Source organism: Phalacrocorax aristotelis, chromosome 1 (genome assembly GCF_949628215.1).
Source record: "Phalacrocorax aristotelis chromosome 1, bGulAri2.1, whole genome shotgun sequence".
NCBI lineage: Eukaryota > Metazoa > Chordata > Aves > Suliformes > Phalacrocoracidae > Phalacrocorax > Phalacrocorax aristotelis.
The window spans coordinates 81,720,333-81,741,986 of NC_134276.1; the positions used below are offsets into that span (position 1 = coordinate 81,720,333).

The 21,654-nt window shown below is 38.8% G+C and overlaps 1 protein-coding gene across 4 annotated transcripts in view; it reads right to left on the bottom strand.

Annotated features, from left to right (window-relative positions):
* Positions 1-21,654, bottom strand: part of MID1 (midline 1) — a 244,975-nt gene that overhangs the window by 35,614 nt on the left and 187,707 nt on the right. For all 4 annotated transcript variants that reach the window (XM_075095413.1, XM_075095428.1, XM_075095405.1 and 1 more), the window contains exon 3: positions 12,372-12,467. In XM_075095413.1, coding sequence (XP_074951514.1) covers positions 12,372-12,467 — 96 coding nt within the window. The remainder of the gene's footprint in view (positions 1-12,371; positions 12,468-21,654) is intronic.

A 21,654-nucleotide genomic window follows, 5' to 3' on the forward strand; every position in this document is an offset into this window, starting at 1 on the left:
TTCGAACCTAGAACATTGTGTTTTGTTGGTATTGGTTTTATAAACTTCACTTCTATGCCACAAAACTGTTTTAAAACTGACTAGGAGGCATTGTTACAATTTAGCAAAAATGACAACATTTTCTACTACAAACAAGCAAGCAAGGACTGATTCTAGTCCTGCTGCTTTTGTGGGGAGTCTATTTCTATTTCTGTAGTATCTGAAGACCTCAGACAGTTTACTGAAAAAAAAAAAAAATTAAGGTTCTTTCCAGGTTTTCCAGACAGATGGATAGGGACTGCTGGCCTTTGCCTCAGGGTGTGGGTGTAGAAAAAAAGAAAAATGGGGGTTCCTCAGATGTCTGACAGGGAGCTGGAAACAACAAGCCATCCCAACCCGAAGGGGAGAGCAGTCCAGCTGTTCCCATCTCCACAAGCTGAGAACTGCTTTGGAAATTGTTCTGCTCTCTGTAGAGGCTTCCTTGGCTTTCATCTTCAGAGACCTGAGTTAAATTGCAGCTTAGGTCATAAGAAAATGAATGTGGTGGTTTCAAAGTCCCCAGCAGATGTTTGGGAAATCACACAACTACAACATGGCTAGAGGTTCAAGGTTACAGAGGAGCTTGTCTGGTTAATTCAAAGGCAAACATAGTGTCATACCCACAAAATCTTCCCCAACTAATATACTGAAATCAAATAATTTTTTAGAGTCTCAGCAGAATTTTCCTTGCAGGAGCAAAACCTTCCCTCTGGGATTCCTTATGGGTGAGGCAATTTTGTCTGCAAGTGGAAACGCACGTGCCTTTTCAGCAAATGATCTCTGAATGACAAGCAAAATAAGATACCCCAAGTTAGAGGTGGCCTGCTTTTCTAAGACTATACTGTCTGGGATACATTAATCAAAACCAGAGTAATTTTTATTCTCTAGTCCTCCACTGGTTATGCAGAATGAAAGAAAGTAGGTTTTAGAAAGAGTCCTGTCTTTGGAAGGTGAGGTATGAATTTGAGTTTCAGCTTCTCTATTTAAAAATGGTCTCAATGCCTCAAAAAATAATCTCTTTGCAGTTGTCACCATACAGGTAGAGAAGAGGTATCAGCTTTTCTTCAGGGGTTTGGGTTGATGGTTAAAGAATTACTATGTACTCACACATAAACAAAAACATCAGAAAAGCAAATTGCAATGATTCCACTTAACAACTGTAACATCATTGCCATGTATTTCAGTCTAGATATTGAGCCTGAATTCCTCCTTACACCAAACCGAGAAATACAGGCGAAAAAATATAAAATTATGACATATAATGGCTGGCACGTGTTTACTCTAGGAAAACTTTCTTCATTGTCCTGTAGATGTGGAACACACTTTCTGGGATTAGAGTCTCTAGATGAATTAAAGGATTATATTAATTAAAGAGAGAGGCCTATTTATTTTTTATTTACTCCATGTTGCAAAGTGAATAAATTTATTCATACAGCCACAATACATCGAGGTAACATTTTAACATCATCCACGTTTCATTTATTTATTTAATGGAAATACAAAGGGTAATGGTTAATGCACATTTATGAAAACATTTCTTCCCTTTCTTTTTCTGGACGGCTACACTGAATAAGAGTCATGGATTCAAATGTCTTTCATTTCATATCCCTGTTTGATATTATGGGTTATTTAATTCAGTCTTCTGTAGAGCAAAAGCAACTCTTGGAATAAAGTTTTTTCAGATATTATCTAGTCTAAGTGTCATGGTTTTAGCTGGGATAGAGTTAATTTTCTTCACTGCAGCTGGCACAGTGCTGTGCTTTGGACTTTGTATGAAAACAATGGTGATAACTCACCGATGTTTTGGTTGTTGCTGGGTAGGGCTTGTGCTAGTCAAGGGCTTTTCCAGCTTCCCATGCTCTGCCGGGTGCACAAGAAGCCGGGAGGGGAGGGGGTACAGCCAAGAGAGTGGATTCAAACTGGCCAAAGGGATATTCCATATCATGTAACGTCATGCCCACTGTGTTACCTGGGAGGGGCTGGCCGGGGGAGGGAGGCAGCAGTCGCGGCTCGGGGACGGGCAGCATTGGTCAGCAGGTGGTGAGCAGTTGTATCGTTTGTGTTTCTGGTATTTTCCCTTTTGCCTTTTACCTTTTTATTATAATTATTGTTATTATTATAATAATCATTATTATTTTATTTTAATTATTAAACTGTTCTTTTCTCAACCCTCAAGTTTTTTTTTTTTGCTTTTGCTCTTCTGATTCTCTCCCCCATCCCACAGGGGTGAGCGAGCAGCTGCGTGGTGGTTAGTTGCCGACTGGGGCTGAACCAGGACTAAGTGTAAAACTGATTTTATCTATTATGACAAACTGTGCCTTTGGAAATATGTGATATTAATCAGCCTGCCATCTGAATGGATCATCTACAACTCCTTTATTGTGAATTGGCACAAGAGAAAGGAATGGTCATCTCCCATTGCAAATGTGCCAGAGGCTTTGTTTTTGTTTGCATTCCACATCTATCTCTAACCCGGAGACCTGTGTTTAGAGGCAGTCTCAGAGCAGGTTAAACAAAGGTCACTGCAAAAATACAGCGACTTACTCTGGCTACCTAGGAATTTTATGAATGAAGAAACGATTAGGCCAGGACAGCTAAACTGCTTTAGGTCAGGCTGATAAGACTATCTGCCCCAATCTTGACAAAAAGTAAATCTTTTTAGAAGTTTTAAATAATCATGTTACTTATTAAAATATTTTTTTAAAAATTTTGCCTGCTGTGCTTTGAAACATATTGCTGAGAAACTAACCAGCAAGAAACCTAGCAGTCCTCTAGTGACATTTACAATCCAGTCACAAAACAAAACACAACCAAACCAGAAGTCTCATGGAAAACAAACAAATTGTTTTTATAAGATTTCCATTAAAAACATGAAAAAAACCCTTAAACTTAGATGATCTGGAAAGTTCTTATAAGGAGCTACTCCAGATACTCTTATGCTGACAGCTGTAAAGCCCACAACTAGGCTTGCTTCAATGAACCAAGTATTGTTTTTATAAAACACAAATGCAGCATCATGTTGAAACTATAGCTGACATTTCTCAGGAGAGGAAAGCACACTGGAGAAAAGACATCTAGTGAGAGACAAACCACAGTTTGGTAACAGGGTTATACTGCTCTAGGATCATACTGCCAAAAAGAAAAAAAGTATTCCCGTTTTCCTTTCATCCGCAGAAGCTGGTGCAGCCACCTGTGTAAATGGCTGGGCTGAGCTCACCTGGCTAATATGGATGTTGCACAAACACATGGAAAGCAGGTAAAGAAACACAACAGGGAGGGCAGAAGCAGAGGTGGGGAGGCTCCTGGCAGCAATGAGGCTTAAGATCAGATTAAGCTGTTCGTGAAACTAAGCCCTAACAGGGATGTGATTTTTTAAGATGCAGTAAAAGGGCCAAATGAATAATTTATTTTCAGCCATTATTTTTGTCCTTTATGTTAGTCCTTTCTTTGAACCTAAATAATGAAGATATTTTTTTAATTGAACTATATTTACTTATTTGTTGTTTTTATTTTGTTTTCCCTGCTGACATTAAGCCTTTGTTTCAAGTTGAGCAAAATATTGCACTTGGTGTGTTTCATTTAGGGTAGAAAAACAAAAAACAATTAAGTAATCTCTGAAGTTCAAAGGACTGCCCGTACTTTGATGAAGATGAAGCAAGTGCCCTTGTAGCCAACAGCTCAGTACTTAAAACTCTCATCCAGGATCTGGGCTCTTTAGCCTAGTGTTTAACATACTTATTAGAGGACCAACGTCTTTGGCCTCCTTGCTGCTCTAATTACTGTTCAGCTATTTCTGTTAGGCAGAAAAAGGCGAAACTCAGGAGTATTTTGTTCCCATAAAGGCAAATGTCTTAAAGACAGAAGGTTCCAAAAAGTAACAACATTTTGACAGCAGGCACAAAGTATTACCCACTGCATAACCAGTGATTAACAGTGAATTAAACCCCATTTTTTAGTCTAAGGCCAAATTTTTTCAGGAATATCAGTCTAACAAGACCGTGAACACATACACATGTGTGGATGTGAGACAGAGGGAGAGATGGAGCCAGCAGCAACTGGCCACCTTAACAGGCAATGGCAAGCACTGCTGTTAGTTTATACAATCCATGTGACCTCCATCATAATTATGACTCCAATTTCCAGACGTTACAAAAGAGTTGAAGGCGCATTAACGTATTCCAGCATGCGCCTATTCCGTACATAAAATGCATGCAAAAGTGCAGCAGTTCTATTCATATAGAGGACCAGTTACACACTTCATATAGGACCAATATTTTATATAGGACCAATTATACATTTGTGAAGACAATTACGTAATTTTTTAGGCAAATAATATTTGACTACTAGGCTAGGGCTTACTGGGCATGCAACTTAGGACATCCTTGGATGAATATTGCCATACGCCATGCAGCATGTTTTGTTAGTTTTTATTTCTGAATTTTCTCTTTTCTCTAATGCTATGCAAAATTAAGATACTGACTAAAGCTTACCTGAGATTTTCACTGAATTAAATCAACTTATATGACAGTGGAATTAAATGTAGAACTAAAGTATTTAGAAATCAAAAGTAGATCATGCCATAAATTTCATCTGAACAATGTTAATGGAGAAAGTACTCTTTTACCCTCTCTCATTAGAAACGGTCTTAGAAACTAATGCTGTAAACTTCCTTTTCATATATACATCATGAAGTTTGCTAGTTAGTTTCTTATTGAGAGTAATAACTCTGGATTTCCTTCAAGTCATGTTTTCCTGTCTATTTCACAAATCAAAAAATGTCAGTTACTTCTAGCACTGAAATATAGCAAATAAATGTAGCTGCTGATCTTGGCAAAAACAGAAGATACTGGAGCAGAGGAAAAAGCAGCTTTCAGTGGATCTTCTTTCCAAGTTATCTGCCAACAGTGACGGTAAACACTTATTTAACTCATTGCCCTTTCCCTACTATCTAAAAAACCCATCAAAGTAGATTCCTAACTCCAAAGTACTAGTGGTCAGCTTTGTATGACTACAAAGGCCATTTGCTGCAGTTCAGACACCAGGATTTACACACAGGCTTTCCACCTAAATTTTCCTAATGAGAGCTTCTCAGTTTACTTGGGCCTCGATTGAAACAGTCCCAAATCTCAAGGAGTGAGTACCATGAAACTCAGTGAAAACAGAGTACCCACTGTTTTTTATTGACACAGACAAAGACTCTTTATTGTTACAGTGTCCTCGGGGAATCAGTCTGACAGCCGAGTTGTGATTTTGCTGGCCTGCAAGTAACAGAAATGCTGCATGCATCTTATAGCAAAACTGATTGAGACTTTCTGTCGCTAAATTTGAAGTTGTTCTCTTGCAGCTGAAGACTTATCAGAGAGTTGAATTTTCCTTATTTATCATTTTCCTATTTGGCTCATTTCTTTTTGATCAGGCACGCAAAAAATGGCAACAGCAGGATTTTCCAGGTGCTGCCACCTTCTTTTCATCACATTCGCACTACTGTTGTTACACTCATTTAAAACGTATCTGATATGTGTGAGTGTTCAGTATCTGTGCTGGTGAATAAAGGGTCTTTCACTATACCACTCTTTTTCCGGTGATTATATAACATGGCTATGAAAAACACTCTTTGACACACACAAAAACAAATTTTGACTGGGAACTTTATGCTGAGATTTAGCCTGCAGCAGATCTTTAGAAATGAGCTAGAAATGGAGCATTTGCATTACAAACAGAAAGCAAAGGATGCAGCAGTTTGAGGGTTATGCAGTTAGAGGAAAATGCCTTCCCGTCTTTATACAACCAAAAATGATTTTGCAGCAGTGTCCAGAATTTGCTTCCTATGACGTTTGGTGAATTGAAAACAAAACAAACAAACAGAAAGACCGAGATACAGATGTTATAAAACTGTCTACAAGCAAAACCTATTTCCTTTCCCCTCCCCCCTAGATAATTGCTCCAATTTTTTCTCCAGCTGAGTCCAGATTATGTTTCTGCATAACAGATGAGAGAAGCTTCATGGTATTGACTATATAACAGACGTTTAATCATATATTTCCTAGAAGAGATGAGAAAAAAGTCCAGAAACAATACTTAAATTACTTAGAAAGAAGTAACTGGCAAAAGAGGCTTATGTTCAAATTTGTGCCTTGCACCAATTTATGTCATGATCTAAAAGATGCTTGCGGAACCCTCATACATTCATAGAAGCAACATGCCTTGGAAACTATGACAAAGAAGCAAATTTGCTGTGACATAGCACTTTGTCAGCCAGAAAAAACCTGTGACACTAAAACCAAGGGGAGAACTTAAGCGCTTACAGCATTAAAACCTTCCCTGATTCAGCTGACAAGTGGCGAAATCCAGATCTGCTCGTAGCTGGCAAAGCCACAGGTCAGCGTAGTGGGATGCTGCCCCCATTGCTGTGCCCGTGACAGGCACAGGGGAGGCAGCAGTGCTGCAGCGTGCAGGGGGGCAGGTAGAGGAGGTGGGCAAAGTCACCCCAGGGCACCGCCATCCTGATGCCCCTCCAGCACACGGTGGGAGGCAGGGAGACCTGGAGGTGGGTTAGTAAAGCCACGGGAATGCTATCACCCAGGGATTAACCTATATCACTATACCCTGGGCCTGTCAATCCCAATTTTACAACAGTGTTTTTGGAAGATTTGTCCAAGGCTCCTGCAGAAATCTTCAGATGTCTACACAAGCAATTTGTGTAGCACATTTGATAAGAGCGAATTACTGCAGCCTTGTTTCACCCAGTGGAACTGGATCCAGCTAGAGCCTCTTCTCCCTCAGCTGAGGTGGAGGGCTTGACCTAGGCTGTTAATTTATACTGAAGCATAAATACTTACATTACTTCCTTTTCCCTCAATCATCTTTCCCCCATAACAGCTCCAGAACTAAGTAGCTGCTTTCACAGCATTCAGGAATGTTTTTATGGACTTTTAAAAGCCACATGCTGATTTAGCCACATGTGAGAGGGCTCTCTCACTGGGTGAATGTCCACAGAATTTAAAGATAAAATCCTCCAGGATAGTTTTTAATTCTTTTAAAAAAGTTTTCTACAGATACTACGAGATGTGTGAATGCTGTGAACTCAGACTAAAAATAAACATATCTCAGATTAGTAGCCATTTCTATTCCATTTTATCAGTTTGTAGAGAAAACTGTATTTTATCCTATGAATCAGTTCATCCTTTGATGCAGCCAAGCCTGCTGCCATCCCTAAAGAGAGTGAGGAGCACAGCCGAATCACTGGGGCCAACCCAGAGAGCTGCCCCAAGCAAGGGCTGCTCTGCAGAAAGTATCCTGGCCAAAGGCGTGAGGTTGTAGATCTGCCATCGTCTCCAAGGAAGGAAAACAAAACTTTCCCAATTAACCGCCTTTGGACTTTCTGCAAAACCAAGAAATGACAGATGGGATTACAGAGTAAGGGAGTGTGGAAAGATGGAAAAATAAGTGTAAAACAAAAAACATGTTAGGGTTGCGTCTAAAATAGGAGTAAAAACAATGTGCCAGGATGCTCCTAACGAAACAGAAAGATTTGGGACAGAAAGGAGTCTTACAGTCTCAAATGTTCACTTTTCAGGGTGTGGTTCCCGTTGAGAAAATGGGATTTTAAATATTAAGCATTGCCATAAACTAAGTACTAGCACAGACTCTACTTCCATATCAGGCATGAAATCAGTCATTCAGATATTATAAAATGCTTAATAATATCTCTGCTGTACTTAAAGCAGTAAAGAATACAAGTTTGGCTTGATTTATTTGCAAAAGTTTCCCCATTGATATGCCCAGAACCACCCTCAGGAATGCAAGACTGGAAGTGGACTTCTTGAGTGTCCCAAAATCAGGCCCCCCATCAAGATAAAACCTGTCATAAATTGATAAACTCCATCTAAAAATAGGCCAGATTTATGCCTCTGTTGCTGTGATGAAAGGCAGCCCCAGATCCCCCCTCCCCAGTGGCTGGAAGGCATCCAGCTTCCAGATAATGAACATCCCCGATCAGTCCTTGCCTGCTCACGTGAGTAAAAAGTGAAAACAACTCTCTTTCAGACAAGATTAAACATTAGCTTTAAAACACAAAATGATTGGGATTTGGCCTTTACTATCGATAAAGTTTCAGTTGCCTGATGCGAAGGATGTATGGATAGATAATTAATCTGCAGCGAAGTTGGTTGATGGGAAGCCGTTAACAGCTCACTTGGTTGATGAGAAACAGTGGCCCTGAGACAACATTTGGTTTGGCTGGCAAGGATTCATTTATTTGGAAGACACAGAGCATGTTTGTTGTTCCTGTTCAGAAACATCAGCTTCTGCTCCATATCAAAAGCCAAAAAAGACATTGCTTTTTCATTTTTCATGTAATACTGATTTTCTTCTGTTTCTGATAGGACAACAGCTTTTAAAAATGTGTTTATTTCTAAAAATAAATGTTAATTATAATAAGTTTTTTTAAAAGTTTATATACACCTCAATAAAAACTTGGTAACTTTAACCCAAGGAATAATAATTTTCTTTCTTTTCTTGTTTTTCAAAGTTCAAATTATGTGTGAAACCCTTCTTTTTTTTTTTTTAACTGGTTTTACATCCCCTGAAATCTAAATCAACAATAAAATAACACTATTAAAATAATTTAAAATTATGTAAGAAAAATCTAGATATGTAACAGCAGTTTTTACAGTGCACCACCTATATTTTTGCATGCTTACAAACTGTATACAATATATTCTACAGCATAATCTGTAATACTTTGTATCAAAAATAAAAATGAAAACATTTAATATAAAATTAACTGCTTGTTAGGTTTCAAACTTTGAGTTCATATGGCAACACTAACACAGTCATTGGAAACTTTTTCCTAATATTTTGTAATTTTAAATTTGTAACATTAATGTTACACCCAATATACTCTTTCCTTCATTTAGATCTCCGGCTTGGGGTGAAAGTCTGTCATGAAGAAGCACAAAGAATGAAAGCATACAGACTCTTCAAAAATCTGTCTAAGCCTCAGCTTCTCAATGTTGGAAATATCCACATCATATCTGAAGTTTTCACAGAGTTCTGAGAAAGAGAGATAGCTTTAGAGTTTACTTCCACATCCCCACTTGCCCGATTTCCAGCGTGGCCTAGGTCCAGGGTTTTGATTGAAGCTCATTTCTTAATATTTAGCTAATTTAAATGCTAATTAGACTAATTTGATGAATAAAACATGGTAGGAATTCATTAACAACTTTGCTGCTATTGCTTTATGTCTATAGAGAAATTTTCTAAAACAGGGCTCCAGGGACAGTAGCACATCTGTTACCAGTTGAAAGAGTTGGATTTTTTGTAATAGTAAACCTTAGAGTTGGTAATATATTACAGAATTGCAGAGGAGATGGAGGAATGATTTTAAATTTTCCAGATCTAGCCCATCTTGGACATAGGCCACCAATGAAGAAGAGGTCTTATGCTGTCCTGGGCCCATCTGCTTCATGAGTTTTGCTCTGAGTTTTAAATACAGCGCAAGAAAACGTGCCTTGTCTCTGCCTCCCATTACCCACTACAGTCATTCCAGCTGATACTAAAGTTGTTCTGCCCGACATTATTGCTGCCTGTAAAAGAGCTCAAACCGTACACCTCAAGTCTGATTCTGTGGATAGACTTTCATGGTTGTGTTAAGCCCCCTGAAGTCAGTGAGGCTCCACAGGGGTGGAGCAGATAGAAAAATGGGTGAGAGGATCTCTTTAGAAGAACAGTCTTGGGGTTTTTTGTTTTGTGTTTGGGTTTTTTTGTTCGCTTTGTTTTTTGGGCATGGGTTTTTGCTGTCTTTTTTTCTGCAGCATGTGTCATTGCCACAGTCAACAAGGTACTTAAGCAGATGCCAAATTTTCAAGAAGTGACTTTGAATCTATTCACAAGCAAAAGTTGCTCTTGAGCTTAATTAGGTCACTGAATTTTAGTCTGAAAAAAATACAAAAGAAGAAGTCCTATGGAGAACGTCCATGGGGCTCTATGAGGAAGAAGAAGAGCCTTCTCTAAAAACCAAGTGCCTGTCTGCAGAACTGGCAGCTGGCTATGTTACTGCAGTTTATGTCACAGCTACGTTTCTCTTAGATTATATTCACATTTCAGAAGCTCTGGGTTAAGGCTACCACCTTCTCTCAAATTCCCCATGGCTATTCCCCAGGTAACACCAGTGAAGAAACCTGTCTTCCTTTCATATACATAGACAACCATATTCAAAGTGGAATACCTTTTCTACACAACACTATTATTATTTAATGCTGCCTGTCTGTTGGGAACATACAGTGGGCCCTTGTCCTGTTTTTGGCTGGGATAGAATTAATTTTCCTCCTAGCAGCTGGTGTAGTGCTGTGTTATGGATTTAGTATGAGGATAATGTTGATAACACACTGATGTTTTAGTTGTTGCTGGGTAGTGCTTACACTGAGTCAAAGACTTTTCAGCTTCCCATGCTCTGCCGGGTGCACAAGGAGCTGGGAGGGGGCACAGCCAGGACAGCGGACCCAAACTGGCCAAAGGGATATTCCATACCATACGACGTCATTCTCAGTATATAAACTGGAGTGAATTGGCCAGAGGACAGCATTGCTGCTAGAGGACAGGCTGGGCAGTGGTAGGCTGGTGGTGAGCAATTACATTGTGCATTGCGTATTTTGTATATTCTATTATTATTACTATTATGATTATTACTATCATGATTATTACTATCATTATTATTATTATTATCATCCCGTTCTTTTCTGTCCTATTAAACTGTCTTTATCTCAACCCACAGATTTAACTTTTTTCCATTTCTCTCCCCCATTCCTGAGTGAGTGAACGGCTGTGTGGCGTTTAGCTGCCTGCTGGGTTAAAACACAACAGCCCTTCTCTAAATAAATGAGGCTGCTGCAGGAACTGCAGTGCAGTCAGAAGTAAAATGGTCTTATGCAGAAGCCTGTCAACAGACAGCATTGTAATGCAAACAAAAACTCAACCATTCTTCAAAGGGAAAATTAGTTTTCCTTGTAATCTGACTAGTAATTAGCTGTTCAACTGAAAATACCTTTTTTCTGTGATTAAGGCCTAAAGCTTGTTCCACTCTAAAGCAGTAGTATTTATGTTTTGCCAGCTCCTCTGATTCCTACCCCATTAACTTTCCCGTACCATCTTAAACTGAGTTTAGAACTTATGAAAACTGAGAGCACTGTAAATGGTGAACTTGGTGTATCTCAATGAATCCAGTGTATCTGTCAACAAGCACACGTGCCTCACGATGTTGAGCCTTTCCTAGTCTTCCAGTGTTTCTCAGCCACACTTACGTGGAGGAGGGGGAGAATTGTTTTGTGTCTGGTGTGTCACCTGGGACTCATGGCTGAGACTGACAATGAGGAAAGCACTGGTGATAAAGTTTTGATGCCATGGGGATGTTTGCATTTGCTGGCAAAAAGCATAAATTCATGTTGTCTTCTGCAAGTTTTTTATGATACGGAAGCTTTTTGTTCAAAGTGGTTTTGACTTTGTTGACCTGAATGCACTATATGGAACTGAAAAGGTCTCATACAGTGGCAAAAAGTAAAAGGAAAAGTTCTGTTAAAAAATAGTCCATTTTGGACTCCTATCTCTTTCTGTGTCAGCTCCCATAACCGAATTAGGCTGTGATTATTTTAATTTGCATGTAGAGCAGCAGCCCCCATGGGACCATCTGAAAAACCTCCCAGATTTGGGGGAAATATGGATTCAGGTCCCTCTCTGCTAAACATTTTCTGTGATAATCAAAGGGGAATACGTAACTGAGGCAACTCAAAGGCCTTTAGGCATCTTTCTTCTTCTGAAGATAGATATATTTCATGTATGACTTTTGAGCCCACATAGGTATTTATATTCTTAATTCGGATGAAAAAACATAATCAGTGGCTGACAGAAACCTAAATATCATTGTGGATCTGAGTGTTACTATTTTTTTGCCTTAGTTTTCCACCTGCAAATATTAATTACTCTACCTCACAAAGGACCCAAAAAGATATACACGTTACAGACAGTGAGTGATGTGCTCAAGTATAGCAGTGGTGGGGCCTTACAAACATATCATCATTAAAAGGGTATAAGAAGGAATGTGAAAGATGTCATCTGTATTGAGAATACTGTTTATCAGCAAAAAAGCTCCAAATGAGTTTACCACTATTTTAATTTAGTTCTGCCCTTGGTTTTTTTTGTTGTTGTTGTTTAAACTTCTGTTTAATTACTTAATTAATTGATTAACTTAATCAATCAATTAATCAATCAATCAACTTAATTAATTGATTAATTGATTCACTTGATTAATGTGAATGTAATTAAGTTTACAAGTATTTCAGGTGGAGGTCAGTACTCACTTCTACATGTTGACAGGTCTGAATGAGTTTCGCCAAAAGTGTTTCCAGTTCAGTATTCCTCTTAATAAGGTTGGTGAGGTTACTCTCCAAATTTTGCTGTCAAAAAGAAAGAAAAGAACACATCAGTATTTTGAGGAATTTAATGTTTAGGTGAACAGTTGAAAAATCGCTATTTTTTCAGGATCTGAATTTGTAATTATACGCGTATGAACATGAGACTTTCATTTTGATACGGTCTATTAAATGTTTTGTCTATGCATGAAGTATGGAAAGACAAGAGAGCAAAAAAGTTCAAGATAAGAGCTAGTTCTAGAAAATAGAGTTTCGAAGGACCTACTAAAAATTAGATTAAGCAGTTTAAGTCAGGGGGAAAAAAGGAGTAATGGGAACAGCAGGGAGGCTAAAAACGTTTCACGAAAAAAAGTGGTTTATTTTGGCTGAGAACATTTTTGGACTCCTTTTTTTCTGCTCTCAGTCTAACATCTGAATTTAAAAGCCTGTTGCTAACTGAGGTCTCCAAGTATGTGCCCCTTTGGCACTGCATTTGTAAGGACCCAGTAGATGGGTCAACACTTTCTTCTTGGGATTCATAGTGCTGGGGAGGGATTGACGTAATTGATTTAATTCCCTAGTTCAATAGATCTATATTTTTAAATAAATAATTCTAAAGAAAAACATCCTTTCTACGCATAAGAATGACATATATACTTACAGGTTGTGCCTTTACTAATTACTCTTAAGAGAGAATTTGTGGCTTATGTCTGTGTTTATCAACTGATTATGGCTGCAATAAATATCTGCAACTGTGGGAGATCAGAGTGCTTTTCAGCTTCCAGACCTGAGGCCACACCCTGGCCACTGTGCAACTGCATGTCAGATTTACCTCCGTATCCACAGGAAGCAAATCCAAGCACGTGAGGAGAAGGAGGTCTGTGATGGCTGTGACCCACTCCTTAGTCTGGCTGCCCTGGGACCAGGACCCTACCGTGCACTGTGGAATTTGCAACTATCAGCTCCTTGCTTTTTACTACACATTTTGAGATATCTGCTGTTTTACATGAAATCCCATCTTCAGGAAACACACGGGCATGAAAACATCCTAGCTTTGCAATAAATGCAGTTTCCACAGAGAGGAAAGAACTCTGTAAATACAACTTGAGTACATAAAAAAGGAGAAGAAAAATAAGAAGTAAGCCATTAAAGAGAGTCCTGACTCTAAACACTCATTTATTTCAGTAACTTCAGGGGCATATATTTCATTTTGAAAGTCCTGGGAGCTGCTGGCATGACAAACTGTTCCTCATCGTTATTCACCTATGTAAGTGTGTGAGACTAGTCCCTTGCTTAGTATTCCTGACAGGCTGACAGTCCCTGCCTTTTAATTGTACTTTGTCCTATGAGCAGTCCCCAGTATCTAGGAAATACTGAACAAGAACACCAGAACTGGGCCCCGTGCTTCTCTCCTCACAAGGGCTGTAGTGTCTCTGCAGAGCTCTCATTAATTTCATCCCTCCTCATCTTTTATTAATGGGCTTCTTTTCTGCACACTACTGGCTTCCCCCCAGTGTATCCATTCCACCGCTTAAGTCGCTTCAGCTACCATGAACTCACCTGAGTTCTCTCATCCTTCCCTCCCCCACCCCCCCCACCTCTGTACATGCATTTAATGTGTGTGTGTGTTTTGTGTTTTCTGGTGCTATTACTCTCTGCCTATTTCATGATGGTTCAAAACAATTTGTTCCTTGCCCTCCCTTTCTGCAGCCACACAGTCTCCTTACTCCTTCTTGCATATTGGCTACAAACAAATGAAACTGATAATATTTCACTGCTGAACCCTACGTTCTTTGGCATTTACCAGGGCTCATGCAGTCAGTCCTGTTCCATTAAAGATAGCACAGGATTTTGACGGCTTTACGTATGTAAGCTTTCCAAGAAGCGTGATGGGTGTTTGAAGTACATAATTTTGGCATTTTCTTCCCAGCACAGCCATGCATATCATGTATCACAAGCTCTGGCTGTAAAAATACCTTCTACACTGCATTTATTTTATAGACCATTAAAACAAAGAGTAACAAGATCAGGCATTCTTTACTGAACAGTTTGAGCTGTATCTTGTATTTCCATAAGCTGTACTGTGAATGATCATTTAATTGCAAAGGCATGTTTGCTGTGCTCTTAGGTGTCCCTTTGTAGAGCTGAGATTCATATGCAAAGTCAAAATACCATATACAGTTACAGTATCAGATAACGTTCGTCTTTAAACCCCAGTTTGTTAAGGTTGGGGTCCAAATATGCATATACTCTTGAAAGGATATCTGTATACCTTCTTATTGTCCGTATATTCATTTTGTACATGTTCTAATATTTTATACCAAAAGATTTAAAATGAAAAATGTAAATTCTTGATTGGTATTGCCCAATTTCAAACTTATTATTGGACACAGTAAATGAAGTTGGGACCTTGACACACTATGAAGAAAAAAAGTTCTCAAAGCTTTTACGGAATACTGCATTGATTTTCAAAAACCTGAAAGTGTCTTGACCTAAGGCCGTTAATATGTGAAGAATAAGTATTTTTCTCTGAAACAGAAATTTATTTACTCGTAGATTATATATAGATTATTATTATATTCAGGATATTTAAAAATCCTACATAAAGAACAAAATTTTAGAATAAGTTCTTTATCCAGTGAATATAAACATAAACTCATGTATATTATTATGGTTTCACGCAGGCCTCCTAGTGTCCTCTGCATCTCCTGATTGTGAAGATGGAGGATAACTACAAAACAAGCGAGTTGCTCTACAAAAATTAGAGTTAATGCATTCCTGTATTCTAGCTCCTCAAACTGTGTCATTTTCAAACGGGAAAGCCTGGAATTTTGTTTCTTTACAGTTTGGTATGCAAGAGATTGGGGTTTTTTTAAGTCAAGAAGTATCAGAATTTTGATAAACTTCTGTTGAAGAACATCAGTTTATGTTTAATGCTTTACTAAATAGCAAAAGCCTGGCAGCTTCTTTCTGAAATTAATGTCAATCTTTTCAGTTCCACTAGGGTAGGTACTGAAAGCAAGCTCTTAAAACTGGCCTGAACTGAAAGTTTTAAAGGTCACAAAACTCTACCAATTCTTGCAGTATGTTTACCCAGATTTTCTCTTGGCAGTATCTTCCTCTAGTTCTTTCACCTATTCCATTCCCATATGGACCATAGTACCTCTTTGGCTACCACATGATAGTAAGTATCAGAAGTGGAGTTCAAGCCCTGCACTCTTTCTTTACTCTGCTTAGGGGGAACTGGAAAGGGCCATAAAGCCTTTTAAATTTCAGAAGTAGTTTAACTTGCTCACAGACTTTCCATAGTGTCACAAACTCATTTCACATCCATATCTGAAAATTCCCAGGTTGCGTAAAATTTCAACACTAAATTTGGAGCTCTGGCCATCTTGAAAAATTGATGCAGTGCTGTAGACCAGAATTTCTAGGAGAGTGAATTGTAGCCAGGTTTTAAATCTGGAGAAAGTGTGCTCCTATACTATGATGAGTATATGTGAAAATGAGTGGCAGAATAAGCTTACTCAAAGTATCTTCCTTCCTCGCACCTAATGTTCTACTGCCATTCTCTTAGGTGAACCAAATTACAACTGTATTTTTGGAAATGTTCTAGATAAATCATAATTTCTTAAATATTTCCACCTGCCTTTCCTTGTCTTTTTTTTGTCACTTGCCAATTTTCGTCATTACCTGTCTATTAAAAACTGATTGTAGAAATGCAGGGATTGGTATTTAAAAGAAGGACAATAGCTGTTGTACATTTGCTCTGTGAACAGGCTTCATGCACGTTAACTCAGTGGATGCAAACTGCTCTCAAAAACCAAAAACCAGGCCGAATGCTTCCTGACGTAGCCTGAATGCTGCAGACCTAGCCCAAGATCTCGACATTCCATGTGTGCTTTGCAACTATTTCTACAATATCAAGAATTCCTACAAAATAAGAATGCTTACTGTCCATTTAGCATGGTCTGACAACTATTCAACATAGATATTCCTATGATCTTGGGACAAATCCAAGTAGATGGAATCACAGACCAGTAATTGAAAAGGACAGTTGAGGATGATGTTTCATTTTGACTCTGTATGCCTATAAAATGACATGATTCAGGAACTGGAGTCTGAAATTGGGAAAATTAATGCTGAAAATCAGAGATAGGCAACTCAGGACTGGATGCCTTCTTTAAGCTGCTGTCTAGCTCATGATGAAGTCATGATCCTGTTGCAGTAACGATTGCGTGAGACTTGTGCTCTGATTGAGGTGGGAGGTCAGACTAGCTGATCATAATGGTCTCTTCTGGCCTTTAAATCTATCACTCTATGAAAACCAAATGTGAACCCATGCCCTTTGCCAAATTAACAGTCTCACGCAATGCATTGCTTGTCTAAAAAAGGAAGGTAGCACAAATGGATAGTTCTAAGCTACTATATGGGTTGAAAATGCTGTCAAAATAAATTAATGTAAGCTTCTGAAGAAGAAAAATGCTGACTTGTGTGCTCCTGCCTTATGTCACAGCAGAGAAAACAAAAAAATCCTGGAGATATTCTTCTCAGAGGCATTTTCCTGGTCCATACAAAATGTCTATTGAAAGGGCCACAAGATAAAACATACAGCTATTAGCTACAATGAGATTTTAAATTCCATTTGAAGTAAAGCCACTGCCTTTTTTCTCATAAAAAATATTCTTTTTCCTGCCATCGTTAAATATAAGTACACATTGCCCACTCACTGCTCACTGGAAGGTTTTGAGAACGAATCCACTGAAACTGCAGCATGTGCTAAGACTCACACACTGCGGGGCAGTACTTTGTAACAACAGCCTTGCTTACCATTTACATCAAATCCATCATGATCAAAGCCCTTTGCCAGCAAACGTTGACAGCACTTTACATTTCCTTTACTCGTGGTGTAGAACTGACCAGGGCAAGACATATTTTGAGGCTACCTCCTGGTTTAAAGAAGAAAACAACTTTGGAGAGCCTTCTGGGCTTATCAAAGCCCTGCATAGTAGAAATTAGGTTAAGTAATAACATAAGTTTCATGAGAACCGCACCCATCCTCCCATCACCTCTTTACAAATGGTCAAACTGAAACAGAGGTTATATATTTTTGGTTAAAGCACGTAAGCAAAAGCCACACAGTTACACTGCAGTAAAATGGAGATGAGGAATAAAACGCCACAAAGCAGAAGTGTGATCGTATCCTAACTTACTCAAGCTAGCAAGGCAACCAGAGCGGTGCTGACATGGCAGGTCACTCTTTAGTACATGCAGGCTGGCTGGAGATCATAAATATACACTCTGTCACTAACATAGTCCATGCAATCACATCTTCACTGCAACTGTTTTCCTCCTAACCCGAAGAAGTTATGCTTGCATGTGCTCCAGTTACGCTTCCACCTCGTCGTGGTGACATACCCTATGAACTAGGCCTGTTGCCTCCAGGACTCGTGTCTAGTTTATTAAAAAAGTTGCCAATCAATTCCAGAAGAGCTGCCAGAATACCAAGCATGGTTTTGAGCCAGGTTTTGGGTGTATGCAAGTTTAGTGTTTCCTTTGGTGTTCTTTATTTAAATGGACATGCCAGGTGCACATGGAAAAACTTAAGCTAATTTTTATTCTATGTACTTGCCCTGAAACAGATGACTACTCTTCCGTAGGATACACATGCTCGACCCCGTATTTCTCCAGCCAGAGAATGGTAACATTCGCGGTTAATAGGAATGATTGACCTCAAGTCTCAAATGTGCAGAGCTTGACAACTGCACTCCACATTTCTATGTGAAAAGAAATAACAGCAATGATGTTGATACACTCCTGGGGACTAAGACGTTTACCTCAAGTGATTACAGCATATCACAAGGAAAGACCCATGAGATACTGTTCTGTTAATTAATTGTCCAGGACTATTTTTATTAGAAGTGCAATAAAAATAGCTTCATTTGAGGCCACTATGACTTAAATGTTCTTAACTAAGTTGGGCTTATTTCCATATTTCATAGGAATGTCACTTATTCTTTTTATTAACCCTTATTTAAAATGGGGCATCGTGAAAATTAAAGGAAAACCAAGCATTTCAGGTTCTTGACCACATAGAATCTTTACTAACTGAGAGGACAATATTCTAGGGAAAACCTACAATTGCTCTCTCACTTTTCCGGAAAGCCACGCTCTCAAATATACCGTGGGTGCCTGCCACTTGCAGCCATGGCTCTGCCCTTTGATTTAACTACACTAATCGACCTTGTGAGTTGCTTTGCTGCCATGCTCTTTAGCCTTCCTTCACTGCTTCTTCTCCCTTCCTCAGACTATAAGAGAAATTTCACAGCTGGGGCCTCTGAGAAAAAAGGTCAGAACAAGAGCCATAGTACACTATAACAAAAGTTTTTCCTTTGATGTGCAGCACTAAATTTGGGAAAGAAACAATATATAGAGTTAAAAACTATTCTGCCTGTGACAGGGACCATGACTACCAAGAACACAGGCTGATGGAACTGACACTGCTTAGTTTTTTTCAATATTATAATGTGAAATGAACATACAAAAAAAATGAAAAGGAAATACCATTTTCTTTTAAACAGAGAAAATTTGTTTTCTCAGGGCATTCAAACATGTTATAAAAAATTTGTCCCTGTTTAGACAATGACAAAATTGAATATAGGACAAGTAATTGTTTTTAAAGATTCCCTTTTCAATCAAACTATTATAAGATATCAAAATGTTGGCTTGGCTGGGATCTGGGGGGTTGGTGCAGCATTATTTCTAATGAATCATTAATCAGAGAAGGACTAGAATAATGATCAGGAATCAAGGCTGAAGAAAGACTAGATTAAGCATTTGACTAAATTAAAACCCCAAACCAGTCTTGGACTGTTATATGAGCTAATATTTGTGGCCCAAATATATTTGATTTTTTTTTCCCCCGGCTTCAATGCAGTAGTCAAACTGGAAGATGAAGTGCTAAAAAAGCACATTTAAAGCATGTCATTAAAGACTTACTGAGGAGAGCTAGACGATTCATAAGCTCATTCTTTTCCCCATGGGCTAATCCAGTGCAATGAAGAGGGTTAAGGAGAACTTGAACTGTTGCAAAGCTGCCCTGCAGTATCCTGGCTGCATCTACTTCCGAACTCCCAGGACATGAAATGTACATAAAACAAGGAGTTCAACAAGAGCTCCTGCTCATGAGATGCCTAATCTAACATTGCACAAGCAAGACCTGGGAAGTATTCATTCCAAAAACTGAAGTTCTGCATTTTGCACATAAAAAATGACAGACATTCATAGGAAGAGAAAGCAAAAAGCTCATCTAAAGAACCACGATTTATGCAGTGTTATTAAAGTCCTGGCTTCTACAGACGACTGCCTAAATATTTCTGTAAATTTGTTTTTATTTAAGAGGTTGCATTATCGAAAAATCTGGTTTTAATCAGTCAGTACATATTACTGCATTTTGCGGTTGAAAAATTCCATCTTATCTAACCAGGTATGTATGAAATGCAATTCAGTATTATGCAGAACTGGCAGATTAGAAAGGACAGCTAGATAGGTGAGGAGTAGAGGTCAACGTAGTGATTTGGTCTGTGTTAGGTAGCAGACCAGTGGAACTGTCACAAACCTAATTCAGCTCCTTCTGCTGGCCTGTAACGAAGCTGCCATTTGAGGCAGCTGCATTTATGTTTCTCAGTATGGCAAACAGCGCTTTGAAGGACATCTATAGATTGCCCTCCTGAGGATATTAATTGTCCATCCAGAGAACGAAGCTGGAAGCCCATCTCCTGGCACAGCTGGAAGGACTGGGATGCCCAGGGCACACACTGGCTTTGTCTGCTACTGGTGCAGCAACTAGCAGTTGGGCTAAACAGAGCACCAGACGGAATTTATTCAAGAAATGGGAGTGACATTCTGTGCAGTTCCTCTACAGAGAGGAAACAGGTGCATCTGTGAACACAATATATTCCCAGCTGTTGCTCTGGCAGCATATTAGGAGCCATACAGGCACCATCAGTAAGCCCAAGTTAAGCCAGAGCACAGAATCTCTTTTGGAAAATGCTGATCCACTGTCCAACGGCATGGTACATGAGGCAAGCGTCAGCCGAAAAGACCCAACTCTGACTTAGGGTAAATCGTACTAAACAAAGCTCCACTTACAATTATGTTTTATGGTATTCTTTTGTGTTTATAGACTCTCCAGGATTTTGCTGAGAAGTACCCTGTGAGCAAATTCTTTCACTGTGGAGCACTCTGGTTTTGCGCCACTGGAGTCATTGAGTGGCTCTGCCTTTTCCTTCCACTGAATAGGCTGCAGTTGCAAGAGGCTACTCGCAATAAAAAAGTTGGCATCTGTCCAGTTTAATGCTCATTCTGGCACATGCTTATTGTCTTGCTGCCCACATTTAGAGCTTGGTCTAGACAGAAGTGTAAATCTCTCTGTTTTCTTCTCTTCATTTGCTGTATTTCCTATTCAGTATACTAAACCCCTCTACTATATTGAGTAAATGCCCCAAAAGAAGTTTGGCATGGTGAACTTGAGTTACTCACATTTTTAAAGTTTAGGCACGCTTACGTACTTTTTTGAAAAGAAGGCTTAAACATTAATCTCAAATACTTGTCAATCTGGCCCGATAACATAATTTTTCAGTAATTTTCTGTACAAAGCTTTTGACCAAACACCAGATCTTGAATTTAGGAGTTAGGGAAATAATTATTCTTGATTCATATTTCAGCTACAGAGTTGTTATTATATTGAAATCTTTGACTTTCCAAGTTGCTATGGATAAAACCACAGAAAAATGTTAAATAATCTTAGTGCAATTACATACTTACGGACTTATTAAAATAATATGATGGTGATGAGCTAAGTTTAAACTCAATTATGAGTATGAATAGCAAGGTAGGGATTATGATTTGGAATCAGATTTTGTTTCATATTTCTGTCATACTTAGGTGAAATTTCTGTTCTGACCTGCCTAGCCCTTATTGCCAATACACCATCAGAGATCAACTCCAGATTTCAAATTCATGAACCAACAAGAAAAAACCCAACACCAAAAAAGACAATAACTAAACCAAACCACCAACAACAAAAAAATAGGAGCTTTTGGCTGGAAAACAATGTTCAGGTGTGAGTATAATTTAAATATCGATCCACTGGAAAAATAACCACAACAAAAAGAGCACTTCCTTTTTGCCTTGTATTTGCAACTGATAAATCAAAGAAAAGCATACCAAAGAA